Below are 15,552 nucleotides of genomic sequence, written 5' to 3'. Positions count from 1 at the left end.
TACCAGGTCTGGCTGTTTGTTTTTAATTGGTTTTATTTTAGCTGGTTATAAATAAAGATTTTTTTCATTGATTCTGGTGTCCTGAGTTATACCTGATTGATTGCTTTTGCTTATCATCAGATTATAAGGGAGGGGGCTCTTTGTCTTTTTTGTTTAAATGGTAATTTTTGAGGTCGATGACCTATTCCCCTGATCATTAACACCTATGCAGGTGATTAAGATAATGTAATGTTAATTATGCTTGCTCGCTTTCTTTGAGTGTGAATTACCCGGAAGAGTAGCGACAATGCATTGTCGCTAATCAGATCGGGCCCGTGCAATAGCTCTCTTCCTTATTCATGGGCTCTCTTCCTTATTCATGCAATAGCCGACTGAACCTGCCCGCGCATGTGCAGTAACCTGGAGCCACGGCCTTGAATAGCTACAGCACAGCCATTAATATGGAATTGGGGCTGCGGTGTGCAACAGGTGTGCAACCCTCTTCAGGATAAGAACTTGGTTTGAACCCTAGCTTCAGCTCGGGTTCACTTTAAATCCAAACAAAAAAGTGTGTGTTCCTGTTATATCTTTCACTTGGATGTAAAATCAAGTAAAGCTTTAAAATTTACTTTTCTGTGTGCCCTTATTTCAAGCTGCAAAATGTCAGGAGTATGGTAAATACCTCCGCAGCAGGGAGCGGTGAGGCCGCCGCTTCTGTGTCTGAAGCGACCGCGGATGTCGCCGCGTCTTCTCAGCCATTTCCGTCAGGTAGGACAGGTCTCTCCAGGGTACATGTGAGCAGGGCAGCGCACGCCAGGAGACAGGACCTTTATGCTTTGAGGAGACGGGTCAGCTGACCTGCCGGTCAGCTGACAGTGCAGGACCGATCACCGCTCCTGATTGGTGCTTGTGCGCTGGGCGGAACTGCGGGGTTACCTGTCTGTATTTAAGACCTGAGCTGTCAGTAGCTCATTGTCTGCTGTTGCTGATACTTTGCGGTTAAGCTCTCAGACCTTAGTCAGTTCTCAGTGTGTTTGATCCGGCAGGACTCCGGGGATTCACACATAGCTAGTATTATTATTATATTTGTAATAGTAATTATTATCATTGTATATTGATTATTTGTGTATGACTCTTTGCCTGAACCTTTGACTCTGCCTCTCGATTCTGTACTCTGCCTATCTGATAGTTGCCGACCTCGGCCCGACCTCGACTCTGATATTGCCTCCTGATTCTGTACCTTCGCTCATCTGATCTGTTACCTACTCCGGCCTGTTTACTCACTCCGCTTTTGCCTGACGATTTTGTACTGCTTCCTGACCGATCTGTTACCGATATTGCCTGTACGACCACTCTACTAAGTGATAGTCCCTACAGCCAAGGGCTATCACATAGGAGTACTCCTGTGTTACTGTGCACAAATACACGTGTGATCACACTCTAAATAAAGTACTGACTACTGTGCTGTTAGAGCTGTTACTGATCATTACATAACAGCAAACCAAAAATATCTATAGAGGCGCAGGTCCAGGCGTTAACTGCAGCTGTCGAACAGTTAACTGCCACAGTGGCATCTCAGCAGGCTCAGATAAACCTCTTGTCTGAGACTGTTAATAGACCTCAGAGAGTTGTATCATCATTGCCTCCTGCACCTGTCCTTGAGCCCAAGATGGCACTCCCTGAGAAATTTTCTGGTCACAAGTCAGATTTTGGTAATTTTAGAAATCAATGTTTTTCGTACTTTGAAATGAGGCCCATTTCGTCAGGTTCTGAGTTACAGCGGTTAACACTCATTAAGACACTTTTAAGTGGGGACTCACAAACCTGGGCTTACAATCTCCCTGTTGATCATGAGGCCTTAGGGTCAGTGCAGGCTTTCTTTAAAGCAATGGCGGTCATATATGATGACCCTGATGTGGCTGCCACAGCAGAAAGAAAGTTAAAAAGACTCCGTCGGACTTCCGGTTCCGGCGCCCGGGTGATGGGAGTGTGAGAGAACAGCTCCGTCTGCCGAGTCTCTCCCCTTAGGCTAAACACCGAAAAAAGCAACCCCGCTCTCTCCAAAAGAGCTGCAGAACACAGCCTGAACACCCCAGCCACCACTTACCCGGCTGATGGACCGCTATCTGCTGCGGTCGGCGCCCCGGAAAACCCAAGGCATGGAGGAGGAGACGGGCAAGATGGCCGCCGCAGCATCTCCACTGCACGAGACGCAGCAACAATCTCCAGAGTGGGAAGCCTCCTCACAGCAGGCAGTGGATTGGGAAGCGGAGGAAACAGCCTCCCCACATCAAACAGGTGAGGGAGGAGGGTTGTCCCTGGATTATAGACGGCTGGGACGGAGGTGGCCAGGCAGCTGGCTCCAGAGCTGCAAGCCACGCTACATGCCACATTAGATAAATCTATCCAGGCCATACACAGCAAACTACAGGCCCACAATCAGAGATTATACCAAGCTGAGCACAGAATCCAGGCACTAGAAGACGAGGGGGTTAAAGAGGGGAAAAACTATGCTAAACTTTTAGAGGAAAATAAACAATTCCAGGACAAGCTTCAAGACCTTGAAAATCATTCGCGCCGAAATAATCTAAGGGTGGTGGGTGTGCCGGAATCGCTGTAGCCCACAGCCCTTCGCGAACTATGCATGGTTACAATACCGAAGATACTGGGATTTAAAAGAGCTCTAAAAGTGGAACGTGCTCATAGAGTTGGCCCCCCGCGAGCAGACACTGATAAACGCTCACCGCGCTTGGTCCTAGCCAGATATCTCGATTTTGCTGAAAAATCGGATCTTCTGCGTGCATTTCGAGATCTGGGACAACCAATTGAATACCAAGGATTTAAAATACGCCTGTTTAATGACTACTCGGTGGAAGTCTCCAAAAAATGCCAATTGTTAAACGCTGCATGTGCGAAGTGTGTGGAGAAAAACTGGAAATTTGCCTTACAATATCCGGCAATATTACGGGTCAACGACGATTCAAATACTACCCATACATTTACCACACCAGCTGAAGCAATAACTTTTTTGAACAATAACTCAGATACAAATGCTGGTTAAATAATTGTTGAGCAGAGTGACTTTTGCATTATTAAGCAGCAGGGGGTGCTATTGTATAAGAAAAGAAAAACCTGAAATGCAGCCCATACAAGTTAAGAGTTATAAGTTTTATTAGTTAGAAGGGCTGCTAATTTTGTAACCTGATTATTTTCATGATTTATTCTTACCATTGTCACTATTTTAAAGCCTTAAATAGGGGAGGGGCTTGACTTTGGAGCTGGAAAGAGAGGGCGACACCCGGGAAAGAAGTGAAGTCATGAACACGAATGTTATTTTGCGCTATGGGTGGTTTATGATGTATGTTATTTGCTCTTTTTCCTTTTTTTTCTCAAAGAAGAAAGTTAAAAGACCCCTTAAGGGTCTTGAGTTAGAGCAGGGGAGGGGAACGGGTTGGGGGGAAACGTATGGGTTTTTAGTCATCTCCGGTTTCTCTAGATTTATGTTATCTCGAATGCTTGATTGTTGTACTGCAAGGTTCAAATTAAGACTGGATAAATGTCACTACACATAACGTCTTGGAATGTGAAGGGGCTTCGTTCCCCCGGTAAACAATCTATGGTATTACGGCATCTGAAGAAGCTAAAGTCAGACATAGCCTTCCTTCAGGAATGCCACCTAGGCGCTGAACAATTTAAATATATGAGGAAGTCGTGGGTAGGTCAAGTATATGGGTCTCCCACCCAAGGACGCAAGGCAGGTGTCCTTATTCTATTACATAAAAATCTACAAGGAGAAGTTTCAAGCGTAACATCAGACAAAGAAGGTCGATGGGTGAGTCTTCAGCTAAAGTTAGCAGGAGAAATTATTACACTATTCAACGTCTATGCACCAACTGATGAAGATAAATCCTTCTTTGCCTCACTATTGACAGCTACCCTTTCATCCGGCCCTGTTAAGATAATTCAGGGAGGTGACTTTAATGCCCTTGCCAATATTTGTGAAGATAGGTCCCTAAAAACTAATCCTAGTCCTTTAACACTTTCTAAATCAGTCTTATTCCAGGATTACCTGCGATCATCTGACTTAAATGATAGCTGGAGACTCCTCCACCCTGACGGAGAAGAGTTCACTTTTCATTCAGCCCCGCATAATGTCTGGTCGAGACTAGATTATTTTTTGATTTCTACACAGGCTATGCCACAAGTCGTCAAGGCAACCATTTCGGATTTAGTTATATCTGACCATGCACCTGTTCAGATAGAATACTCCCTGGTAATCCCCAGAGGGCAGATATTATTTGGAAATTTCCATCTTATTTATATGAAGACGAGGGGTTTTCGAAGTTACTACTTAACTGGTGGTGGGAATATAAAGAGGAAAATAAAGAGCATGCTAAGGATATTTTTCTATTTTGGGAGGCCGCTAAACCTACTATCAGGGGTAAAATTATCAGCTACATAGCAGGGAAACGTAAGCAGTCGCATGAAACATATACTAAATCCCTGAAAGATTTACGCTTCGCTCACAAAGCACATTTAGATAACCCTTCTCCAGAACTTAAGATGAGTTGGATGAAGGCAGTCTACTTCAGACGCAAATTTTAAAACCAGGGAAATGTATATTAAATCCTATAAAGATTTGCATTACTACAAATTTGGTAATAAAATGGGTACCCTGCTGTCAAAATTAGCTAAACCTCCCTTTCAGTCCACTGTGATCACATCGCTACACTCTCCCTCAGGCCAAATTATAAATAACCCTAAGGAAATCAATTCTAGCTTTCGAGATTTCTACAAAACGTTATATACAAATCAGCCTGAAGGCGGGACATTGGAGGAAAAATTAGCTTTGTTGGCCAAAATACCACTACCTACACTCTCTGAGGATGAATTACTGGAAATAAATGCTCCAATTACTGAGGGAGAGATTAGTGATGCTATCAAACAGCTAAAAAATAGGAAGTCTCCAGGCCCAGATGGGTTTACCCCTGAATTCTTTAAATTATTATGTATGGAACTATTTCCCTATTTAAAATCTTTGTTTAACAAAATCTTAAAAGAGGGAAGGTATCCTAATTCTGAGAATGTGGCCTATATAAAGCTCCTACTTAAACAAGGCAAGGACCTTTTGTCACCAGGCTCTTATCGACCAATCTCATTAATCAATCAAGACCTAAAACTACTTTCCAAAATTATAGCTGACCGACTCGTGAATATTTTTCCCAAGTTGATTAATTCAAATCAAGTAGGATTTGTGCGTAATCGTTCGGCAGTAGCTAATATACGTAAATTGTTATTAGTACAGGATTATGTACGAGCCTACCCCAAATCATGCAAAAATAACGCAATTCTTTTAATAGATGCCGAAAAGGCTTTCGATAACGTGAATTGGGAATGGCTAAATTTGGTGTTAGAAAAAATGGGTTTTAATGGGTCAATACGTAGATTGATTCTGGCAATGCAAACAAATCCGGGAGCACGGGTATATACCCCAGGTTTCTTATCCGATAATATTATTTTGGAAAAAGGAACTTGTCAAGGATGCCCGTTGTCACCACTATTACTTTTCCTGAGCGACCCTGATACCCAGCTTCCCCGAGTACTTAATGTGATCCAGGAGGTTGGGAGTTATAGTGGATTCAAAGTTAACATCACAAAAAGCGAACTGATGTTCCTGTCCTCCATAGCGCCCTCAGTTGATAGGTCCAAAATACCAGTGAAAATTTGCACTCAGGTTACATATCTAGGAATAAAGTTCCATAGAGATATTGGCCAACTTTATGCGTTGAACTATCAGCCCCTCATCTCGGACATCAAACGACAATTGCACAGTTGGGAAACATTGCCAATAAACCTTATGGGGAGAGCAGCCCCCATTAAATCAGTCAGTTTCAGAAGGTTGCTTTACCCACTACAAACACTACCTTTGCTATTAAAGCATTCAGATATAAAAATCCTTAATAAAGCTTTCTCAGATTTTCTATGGAGGTGTGGTAAGGTTAGGATAGCACTTTCTAAGCTCTACCTCCCAAAGGAATGGGGTGGTTTAGCAATTCCCAATATTCGTTGGTATAATCTATAATGCTTGACTCGTAACATAAGAGATTGGATAAATGGGACTAGTTTCTACTCTAACTATGCCCTGGAATCATAATTTGCAGAACCGTGGGACTTGACTGGTCTACTTCATACCCCATTAAAAGATTTTCCCCCCAAAATAAAATCTAGTAGAACTGTCAAAGATACAATGATAGCGTGGAGAGATCTCTGTAAATTATTCCTTGTGCCCAGCCGCGTGTCAAAATATATCCCCCTATGGGGTCTTCCTGGGTTCCAAGCTAGTATTGCTCATGGCGGCTTTTTAGAATGGCAGGAAAAGGGAATAAAAAGACTTGGGAATCTTATTGACCTAAGGGAAGGCAGGTATTAATGTCTTTTCTAGAGATCCGCTCTAAATATGGTATTCTCAAACATCATTTCCTATATTATGGCCAAATCAAACCTACAGCAGATTCGTATCACTACTAAAGCTTTAAATAATTTGACACGGTGGTCGAGGGATATTTCGGGGGAGGACATAGAAAAAAAAATCATGGAAGGATATCGTATGTCACAAAATTTAATTGGCACAGACTAACCAGCAAGCTCATGGTGACCCAGAACTCATTGGGGTGTGTAAGGGACTACAATGGTCCTAAAAGCCCCCTTACTAAGATGTTAAGAAAAACAAAAGTTTGCTTTCCTAAAACAGAAAGAATTTGCGATAATTCACGTTAGAGTGAGCTCGAGATGTCTCCCAGGCACCACTGCTGAATATATGCAAACTAACCATTGTACCCTTAGAAGCTAAAGACACCTCCAGAACCGCTGGAATGCAATGATGTGTCAGCTTGTTAATGTGTACAGAGCCATAATAATCCAACATGCATACAGGCTGTTTCGGATTGTTTGATCCTCATCAGTGCATGGCATGGATTAATCCATAGAGCCAAATTAATCCATGCCATGCACTGATGAGGATCAAACAATCCGAAACAGCCTGTATGCATGTTGGATTATTATGGCTCTGTACACATTAACAAGCTGACACATCATTGCATTCCAGCGGTTCTGGAGGTGTGTTTAGCTTCCAAGGGTACAATGGTTAATTTGCATATATTCAGCAGTGGTGCCTGGGAGACATCTCGAGCTCACTCTAACCTGAATTATCGCAAATTCTTTCTGTTTTAGGAAAGCAAACTTTTGTTTTTCTTAACATCTTAGTAAGGGGGCTTTTAGGACCATTGTAGTCCCTTACACACCCCAATGAGTTCTGGGTCACCATGAGCTTGCTGGTTAGTCTGTGCCTCTCAGATTTACAAGCCCTACTCCATAGAGCCAAATTAATCCATGCCATGCACTGATGAGGATCAAACAATCCGAAACAGCCTGTATGCATGTTGGATTATTATGGCTCTGTACACATTAACAAGCTGACACATCATTGCATTCCAGCGGTTCTGGAGGTGTGTTTAGCTTCTAAGGGTACAATGGTTAATTTGCATATATTCAGCAGTGGTGCCTGGGAGACATCTCGAGCTCACTCTAACCTGAATTATCGCAAATTCTTTCTGTTTTAGGAAAGCAAACTTTTGTTTTTCTTAACAAAATTTAATTTTAAGGGAAAGTTGGAGAGAATCGCAGTTGAAACTTATCCATAGAGCTAAATATGCATTTAACATAAAATATAAAAATCCTCCTCCTCACTATTCCCCAATATGTCCTAAATGCACTCTACCAGAGGCGGACCTATTCCATTGTTTATGGACATGCCTGATAATCTCAGCTTTTTGGATCAAAGTAACAAACTATATAAACACAATTTGTAAAATCAATTGATCCACTACTGATGTTATTCCATTACAGTCCACCAAATGTCTCTTCCTCTGGGAGTCCCTCGGCACCTCAAGCTAATATGTATAAACTAGCACATTTAATATTAATGGCAGCCCGCAAGGTAATTTTTAATAAATGGATCTATTCTAGAGCTCAGACGGTGTGGGATGTCAAGGCGGAACTTATCCATTTGTTTAAAATTGATAAGCTGGAAGCTTTAACGCATAAAGATAAAAAAAAGACATTTTTCAAAACCTGGAGACAGTTTATTTTAGGATCTTTCTCCAGGCGAGAATTGATTGGGGTTGTTTTCCCCTTCAAAGAGCAATTGATGGGTACACTGGGGAAATTAGAAGTGACGTAGAGCTGGCTTTCTGAATAAAGGAGCAGCCGGAGATGACAGGGGTGTGGAGTGATAAGGGAGGGACAGGGGTTAAAAGTACTTTGTCTTTAAATGCTTTGTCTACTGAGCTGACATATCTCAGTGTAGAATGGGAAAAACCTAGCACCTTTTCTATCGTGTTATATACTCACTGAGTAAAAATGATGAAGAAGTTATTTTATTGCTATTGACATATATTTCATATTTTATCATACTTCTGTAAACTTGCTTTTTTGACAAATGCTGGACAAAGAGAAAATTCAAATAAAATTTGTTTAAAAAAAAAAAAAAAAAGACTCCGTCAGGGGAATGGCACAGTGGAAGATTATGCCTCAGAGTTTAGGAAGTGGGCAGTTTCTTCCAGATGGGAACATTATGACCTACTCGATTGTTTTCTCTCTGGACTATCTGAGTCAGTTTCTGACATCATGCTCAGTCACCCCGAAACCAAAACTCTCGATGAGGCCATTTCTTTGGCAGTCAAGATAGACCGCAGGGTATGTTACCATAAACAGAACAGGTCTCATACTATCCCCAGAACAGCTTCTTCCATTCCTTCAGTCACGACTACTTTGGATGAGTCCATGCAGATTGGCCATTCGAAATTGTCAGAAGCTGAAAAGACCAGGAGAAGGAAAGAGGGTCTCTGTTTATATTGTGGGGAGAAAGGTCATTTTGTGCAGAGCTGCAGTAAGAAGGCGGATAACTTCTCCGCCTAGGTGTAGTTGGAGGTACTACCCTAGGTGAACCTGTTCTACCTCCTAAAATTTCTAAGATTTTGTTCTATTTCGTGGAGGAATCAAGTTTTTTCTGCTCAGACCTTCATCGACTCTGGCTCTGCAGCTAACTTTATTGATTTTGATCTGGCCTCTAAGTGGGAAATCCCCATTCTTACCATTAAGAGACAGATCTATGTTACGGCAATTGATGATTCCCCGTTACAGAATAAGCAACCTCTCTCGCAAACTCCTCCTCTCACCTGTCATATTGGGGTATTGCACAGGGAGGAATTGTCATTTTACGTTTTAAAGATGTCTACCTCTATGATTGTCCTGGGGCTCCCGTGGTTACGTCAGCACTCACCTCAGATTGACTGGAACACTGGGCACTTGTTGTCTTGGTCTCCCACCTGTCAAAATACTTGTCTAGAGAAAGTTACTCTGTGTTCCACTGAGGTTCAGGTAGAAGGTGTCCCTCCTCCGTATGTAACCTATTCAGACGTTTTTTTGTCCCAAAGCTGCCGATAAACTTCCTCCTCATTGGGAGTTTGACTGTCCCATTGATTTAAGACCAGGTACCATGCCTCCCCGGAAACATCTGTACAACCTCTCAGGTCCAGAGCAGGTAGCCATGAAAGAATACGTTAAGGAGAACCTGGAGAAAGGTTTCATCCGTCCATCCAAGTCCCCAGCAGGGGCGGGATTTTTCTTTGTTCAAAAAAAAAGACGGTGGGCTCCATCCATGCATTGACTATAGAGCTTTGAACAAGATAACCATCCCTAACCGCTACCCCCTGCCACTGATTGATGATTTGTTTGCACAAGTTTCTGGGGCACAAGTATTCTCCAAACTGGACCTGAGAGGGGCATACAACTTGATTCGAATTAGGCAGGGGGGACAAATGGAAAACGGCCTTCAACACACCCGATGGGCATTAAAGTTCAGAAAAAATATTCCAGACTTTAGCTAAATTTGTTTTTGGGCCATGTGTACAACACATTCCCTACCAAGGTTTGAAAATGTACCTAAGCTAAGAAACCGTACTACAAGCAAAAACTATAAGTGAGATACCCTCACAGACATGATTACTTTGGTTGGCACAGCTCAAGATCCTTCCAGGAAAAAGCAACCTTTTCGCGTTGCATAATACATGCAGTGAAATAATAATGTGATCCTTTGCAGTACATAAGTGTAAACAGCCCCATAGAATGGACATATATGTTTATTCACAAAGCTGCACTGCTGGCAGCCTATTGGGCCAATCAAAGTGTGAAAATCACGTCTTACAAAGCCACTGGACCTGACGGGGCTCAAGGTGGGATTAAAGGAACGGATGGTACTTAGAAAGGAGTGAGCATAAGTTAGCGCATGTTACGCAGCACTACATTGCGTAGCGTGCGCACAGGATTTTTACTTGTGCTGCTCAATTTAAGTTGTGCTGCTTTAGCAGGGCAGCTTAGTGAATCAACTTATAGTGTGCAAGAGCCCTAACTGCTTGGTATGTAAACAACCTTTTTGGTAAGGGAGCTGCAAATGTAACTCTTTAATAACCTAAGCAAATTATATGCATATGAACATCAAATCCATAGGTAAAGTACTTTCCAGAATTTCCAAAAAGCAACTTGGCAGCCCCATAACACACATATTGCATATTCTCCAGGACTATTTAGCAAGATGAGATGACACTCTGTATTAGTAAACCACTTTTATTTAGGTATGTAGAAGAACATGGCAAAGATAGGCTTCACAACGGGCATAAAAATGTACCTCAGATTTGTTTTAAATAAATGGTCTAGTCTATACATGTCAAACTCTGTCCAGCTGTGCCATCAAATTTGGCCCTCAAGTGGTTTCCGCACTTTGCATTATAATTGGCTAGTGAGCACCTGAGCACTTAGCCCATATGGCTAAGCGCTGAAACTATGAAGCCACATGGTGAAGGGAGAGGGGCCACTAGACTTCAGGGAGCTGTATAGGGGATGGGGAGGGGCTAGACACAAAGGAAATGTATAGGGGAGGGAGGCCATTAGACACCAGGGAACTGTATAGGGGAGGACAACCACTAGACCTTATAGGGAACTGTATAGGAGAGGGAGGGGAGCCATTATGCACCAGGTAACTATATAGGAAAAGGAAGGGGGCAGCAGACACCAGGGAACTGTATAAGGGAGGGAGGTGACCACTAGACATTGAGGTTGGCCAATGGCTTAGTCTCAGTTTTCAGTTTTGGCCCACTGTATATTTGAGTTCAACACTGCTGGTCTAGTCTGAAGATGGGTTTCCTGTGTACCAAAAAGAGGTGGGAAAATGTATGGTTAATGCTGTTTTTTCCTTCTGAAAATCCAGATTCACACTACAGAGACTAGAGTGTCAATCAGTAATTATCGTGTATTATAAAATAGTTCCCTTCCCTTCGCCATCCCACTTACTTTTATTTCTCTAATTTTTTAGGTTTTGAAGAACAGATCTCATCGATGTACATGGACCAGGATCTTAAAATACTATCTGTTCATATATGGTATATCCCAAGAAGGAAGGGAGATGTAATTGTGATTTAATTTATTCTTTTGCACCTAAAATGTCTGTTTCACAGCAATGAGTTCCTTAGACTCAGCTTATAGACACACCTCAGAAAGAGATCATAATTTTACATTTGCAATTACATTTTAATGTACCGTAATAATGCTAACATTTGTATTGTGCTTATCTCCTGTCGGACTCAAAGCATTTAAGAGCTGCATGCTCTAAAGCCTCATCTACACGTGTAGATGAGGCGGCGATCCAGCAGCTCGATTAGCCGCCGGATCGCCTCTTCCGCGTCCCCGCACGTGCCCGCCGCGTCCCCGCCGGCTTCGATTCCCCGCTCGTCCAAGCCGGCGCTGCTTATCTTCCGCTCGATTCTCTGCCATTGTCCCCTTGTGGGGAGTGAGCAGGGAATCGGCGGAAGCAAGATCCGTCCTGTCGGATCTTATCAATCGAGCCACATCAGCGGCTCGATTGATAAGGAACATGGCGGCCGCATCTACGCGTGTAGATGCGGCTTAAGGGTGCTCTCTGTAGGCCACCCTGGAGCATTAGGAAGTCTTGCTCAAGGCCTCCTTAGTGAATATCATATTTTTGGGAAAATAAGCTCTGGACAATAAGAGGCACCGAGGTTAAGAGGACACAAACCAGGGGGAAAAAAATGTACTAAACCTGTTGTGTCTATAGTGCAGTGGCGTCTTCTGGATGTCCCCCCCTCCCCTCAATTATTGTGTACTTCTTGTGTACCCCTTTTTCTTCTTGTGTCCCCCTGGGTCCCTGTTTTTTTCACTATGTGTCAGCCTCTGTCCTCCTGTGTCCTTGTCACCTATGCGTCCGCCTGTGCCTCTGTTTTTGTCCTTCATGTGTCAGACTCTGACCTTGTTTTTCTCTCCCATGTGTCAGTCTCTGTCCCCCTGTTTTTGTCCCCTATATGTGTCTGCCTCTGTCCACGTGTCCCTGTTTGTTCCCCTGTATCTCATGTGTCTTCTGCTCCCCCATGCAATGTAATAACAAGCGGTGCATCTCTCACCTGATCTGAGGGAACCTGTGGCGATCTGCTGCATCTGCTAGCCAGCACTAGGGGAAGAGTGAGGGAGAGTAGATGCAGCTAATTGCCGCAGGCTCCCTCAGATCAGGTGATAGACATGTCACTTGTAATTACATAACACAAGAAAGGGGGGACGGGGACGGAGTACACAGGGGAGCATACAGGGACAATGCAGGGAGTCCCTGATCGGGGATTTATATCGGAGGGTGTTCATAAGTCGAGGACTCCAAGTATTTGGCATATAAGATGCAGTGACTTTTTCTCAACCACTTTTGAAGGAGAAAAAGTGCACCTTATATTCAGAAAAATACTGTAGGTAGCTACTAGGATTTTAACCCTGGTCTTCTATAACAAAAGTGTTGTCTCAAACCAGTACGCACACTAAATAGTTCTAATAACATTGCATGCTTTAACTCTCATTTATTGTTTATTGCATTTTACTCTGCATTTTCTTGGTTAGTAAAGTGCAGCTCTTATCAAATCAGCAAGTTCTCTAATGCCTATTTAACAAAGACTGAATCTCAGGAGATACAGTAGGTCTTTTGCTTAGAGTCAAATTAGAAACAGGAAAATATGCCTGCCTTGTATTGGATAATCTATTTGGACACCCCACGAGAGATTTTTCTATAGGAAGGGCAACACCAAATAAGAAATTTAGAACTAGAATATACCTCTCGGGATACTCCAGACAGTCCACTTGTCTGCAGCTCCTTATCTATGGCTACGTGGGTCTGAGATGTCCATTGTCTTTTGTCTGCAGCCACTCCAGCAAGGATCTTTTTTTCCAACTCCAGCAAATGATTTTGAAGCCCATTCTGATGCAGGAAAGTATCAGAGAGGGAGCCAGAACCACCATTCTTTGGCTCCAAGGTATTTAGAAGCCAGACAGGGAACAGTGATTGTACCTAATAAAGCAAAGAAAAAAAAATTAATGGCACAGCACTTAGACATGCACAGCCTCTGAAGAGGGAAGGCTCCAAATAAGTGATTTGTGATTTCTCTAGGTTGGCATAAAGATTTTCCAATCACATAAAAAAACACAGTTTTCATGTAACAAAGACTTTTTACATATCCACCACTGACATCATTTAAATGTGTTGCTGATGTGATGGATCTTAGTGGTTCAGCACAAGAGAATGGACAAATGATTCACTTGTTCTTAGCAAACCTGTTCATCAATGGTTAGCCTCAATTATTGCGCTAAATTAAAGAATACTACAACCATAAAATTGGGTTACTCAACAGTTGTGGAGCTACTGTAACCAGCTGGGAAAAACATATATCAATAAATAGAGCCAACAATATGAAAAATGGGTAGAAGGCATAGAGAAAGGAAGAAAGCTTAACACTAGTAACAGGATGTTGAAAGAGCCAAAGTTTCTAGTAAAACACAACATTTAAAGCAAGTCTGGAGTGATTTTAAAAATAAAAACAGATACTCCCCTAAGGAGAGGGAAGGCTCTGGGTCCTATAGAGCCTTCCCGTTCTCCTCATGGTGTTCTTGTTCCCCTGCAGACTTCGACAGTCTTCGGACGCACTCAGGCTTCCGAAGACAGGTGGCCCTGTTCTGCGCACGAGAGAGGGTGCTTGCGCGTGCACAGTATGGAGCGGCCCGTCTTCGGAAGCCCAAATGCTTCCGAAGACTGCCAAAGCCCACCCAACACGGAAGAGAGCAGTCCACGACCGGTCGTGAACTGCTAATGGGGCGCCTGTGGGGAAACGCGGAGACCAGGAGGAGAACAGGAAGGGGACATGATTTGCATATGGATGATAAAAGTTTTCACCATCTAATTAGAAAGACGTCCTTCACAGTGAAAGTATTTAAAATGTGGAACATCTTACTGCTCTCCCATGCATTCAATCTGTTCAACGGCTACCATGGGTACTTTCTGATCACGCACCTCTTCTAACTACTTTAACCCTCAGGCAACACTCCTCACGTAGGCTGTGGAGATTGTCTGGTTACTGGATCCATGACCAAATAGTAGGGGAAAAAATCCCCCAAGTATAGCCCAGTTCTGGACAAATAATAAAGATTCAGCAGACCAATCAGTGGTCTGGGATACCTTTAAAGCTTTTATGAGGGGGGAATACATGGTACAAATTAAACAGTGTAAAAAAAACTAGACTCCTTGAGTATCAAAAAGCAGAACACGAGGTTAAAGATACCGAAATTCTATACCTCACACATCTGGACTGAGCCTCCTATAAGTGTGGTAAAATGCTGGCATGGCTGACTAGAGAACAGAGTCCTACGGTGACTATTCCTGCGATTGTCTCAGAAGCAGGTAACACTGTGTTTACTGCCGAAGAGATAAATACGGAATTTGCTAGATATTATCAATCTTTATACTGCACCAAATATAATTCCCCTCTAAGTGACTTAGAAGAATATCTTTCTGATATTCCACTACCAGAACTTTCTGTAGAACAAAAGAAATCTCTTGAACTCCCAATTACAGCAGATGAGATAGCTAACTCTATAGCTACACTAAAACCCAAAAAAACTCCAGGTCTAGATGGAATACCATCCGAATTTTATAAACAATACTCTGAGAAACTTACCCCATACTTGCTTGAACTTTTTCAAGACCCGGATAATATACATTCCTTGCCTGATTATATACAAGAGGCTCTAATAGTTGTCATCCCTAAGGGAGGAAGAGATCTGTTACTCTGCTCATCTTATAGACCCATTTCCTTAATCAATATGGATGCAAAAATTGTGGCTACAATTCTGGCAAACCGACTCAAACCATTATTAGAAACTTTAATATACCCTGACCAAATGGGATTTATGCCAGGGAGAGGAACAGACATTAATATTAGACGACTATACATCAATCTCTCTGCTAAACATGAGAATTGTGGTCGTAGGGTAATAGCCTCATTGGATTCAGAAAAGGCTTTTGACTCTGTAAAGTGGCCTTATTTGTGGTTGCTACTACAACATTTTGGGGTAGGACCTAAGTTCTTATGCTGGGTTCAACTGCTACATGCCACTCCCAGAGCGAGAGTTCTTACC

The 15,552-nt window shown here is 42.7% G+C and overlaps 1 protein-coding gene across 5 annotated transcripts in view; it reads right to left on the bottom strand.

Annotated features, from left to right (window-relative positions):
* The window catches only part of SUN2 (Sad1 and UNC84 domain containing 2), a 981,481-nt gene that overhangs the window by 254,480 nt on the left and 711,449 nt on the right, over positions 1-15,552 (bottom strand). For 4 of the 5 annotated variants that reach the window (XM_068253600.1, XM_068253601.1, XM_068253603.1 and 1 more), the window contains one exon: positions 13,199-13,432. The exons of the other annotated variant lie outside the window; for it this stretch is intronic. In XM_068253600.1, the coding sequence (XP_068109701.1) occupies positions 13,199-13,432 (234 nt within the window). The remainder of the gene's footprint in view (positions 1-13,198; positions 13,433-15,552) is intronic. 5 annotated transcript variants of the gene reach the window in all.

This window comes from Hyperolius riggenbachi, chromosome 9, assembly GCF_040937935.1.
Source record: "Hyperolius riggenbachi isolate aHypRig1 chromosome 9, aHypRig1.pri, whole genome shotgun sequence".
Classification (NCBI taxonomy): domain Eukaryota; kingdom Metazoa; phylum Chordata; class Amphibia; order Anura; family Hyperoliidae; genus Hyperolius; species Hyperolius riggenbachi.
The sequence above is the reverse complement of the archived record's forward strand: the minus strand, read 5'-3'. Positions and strand labels throughout refer to the sequence as shown.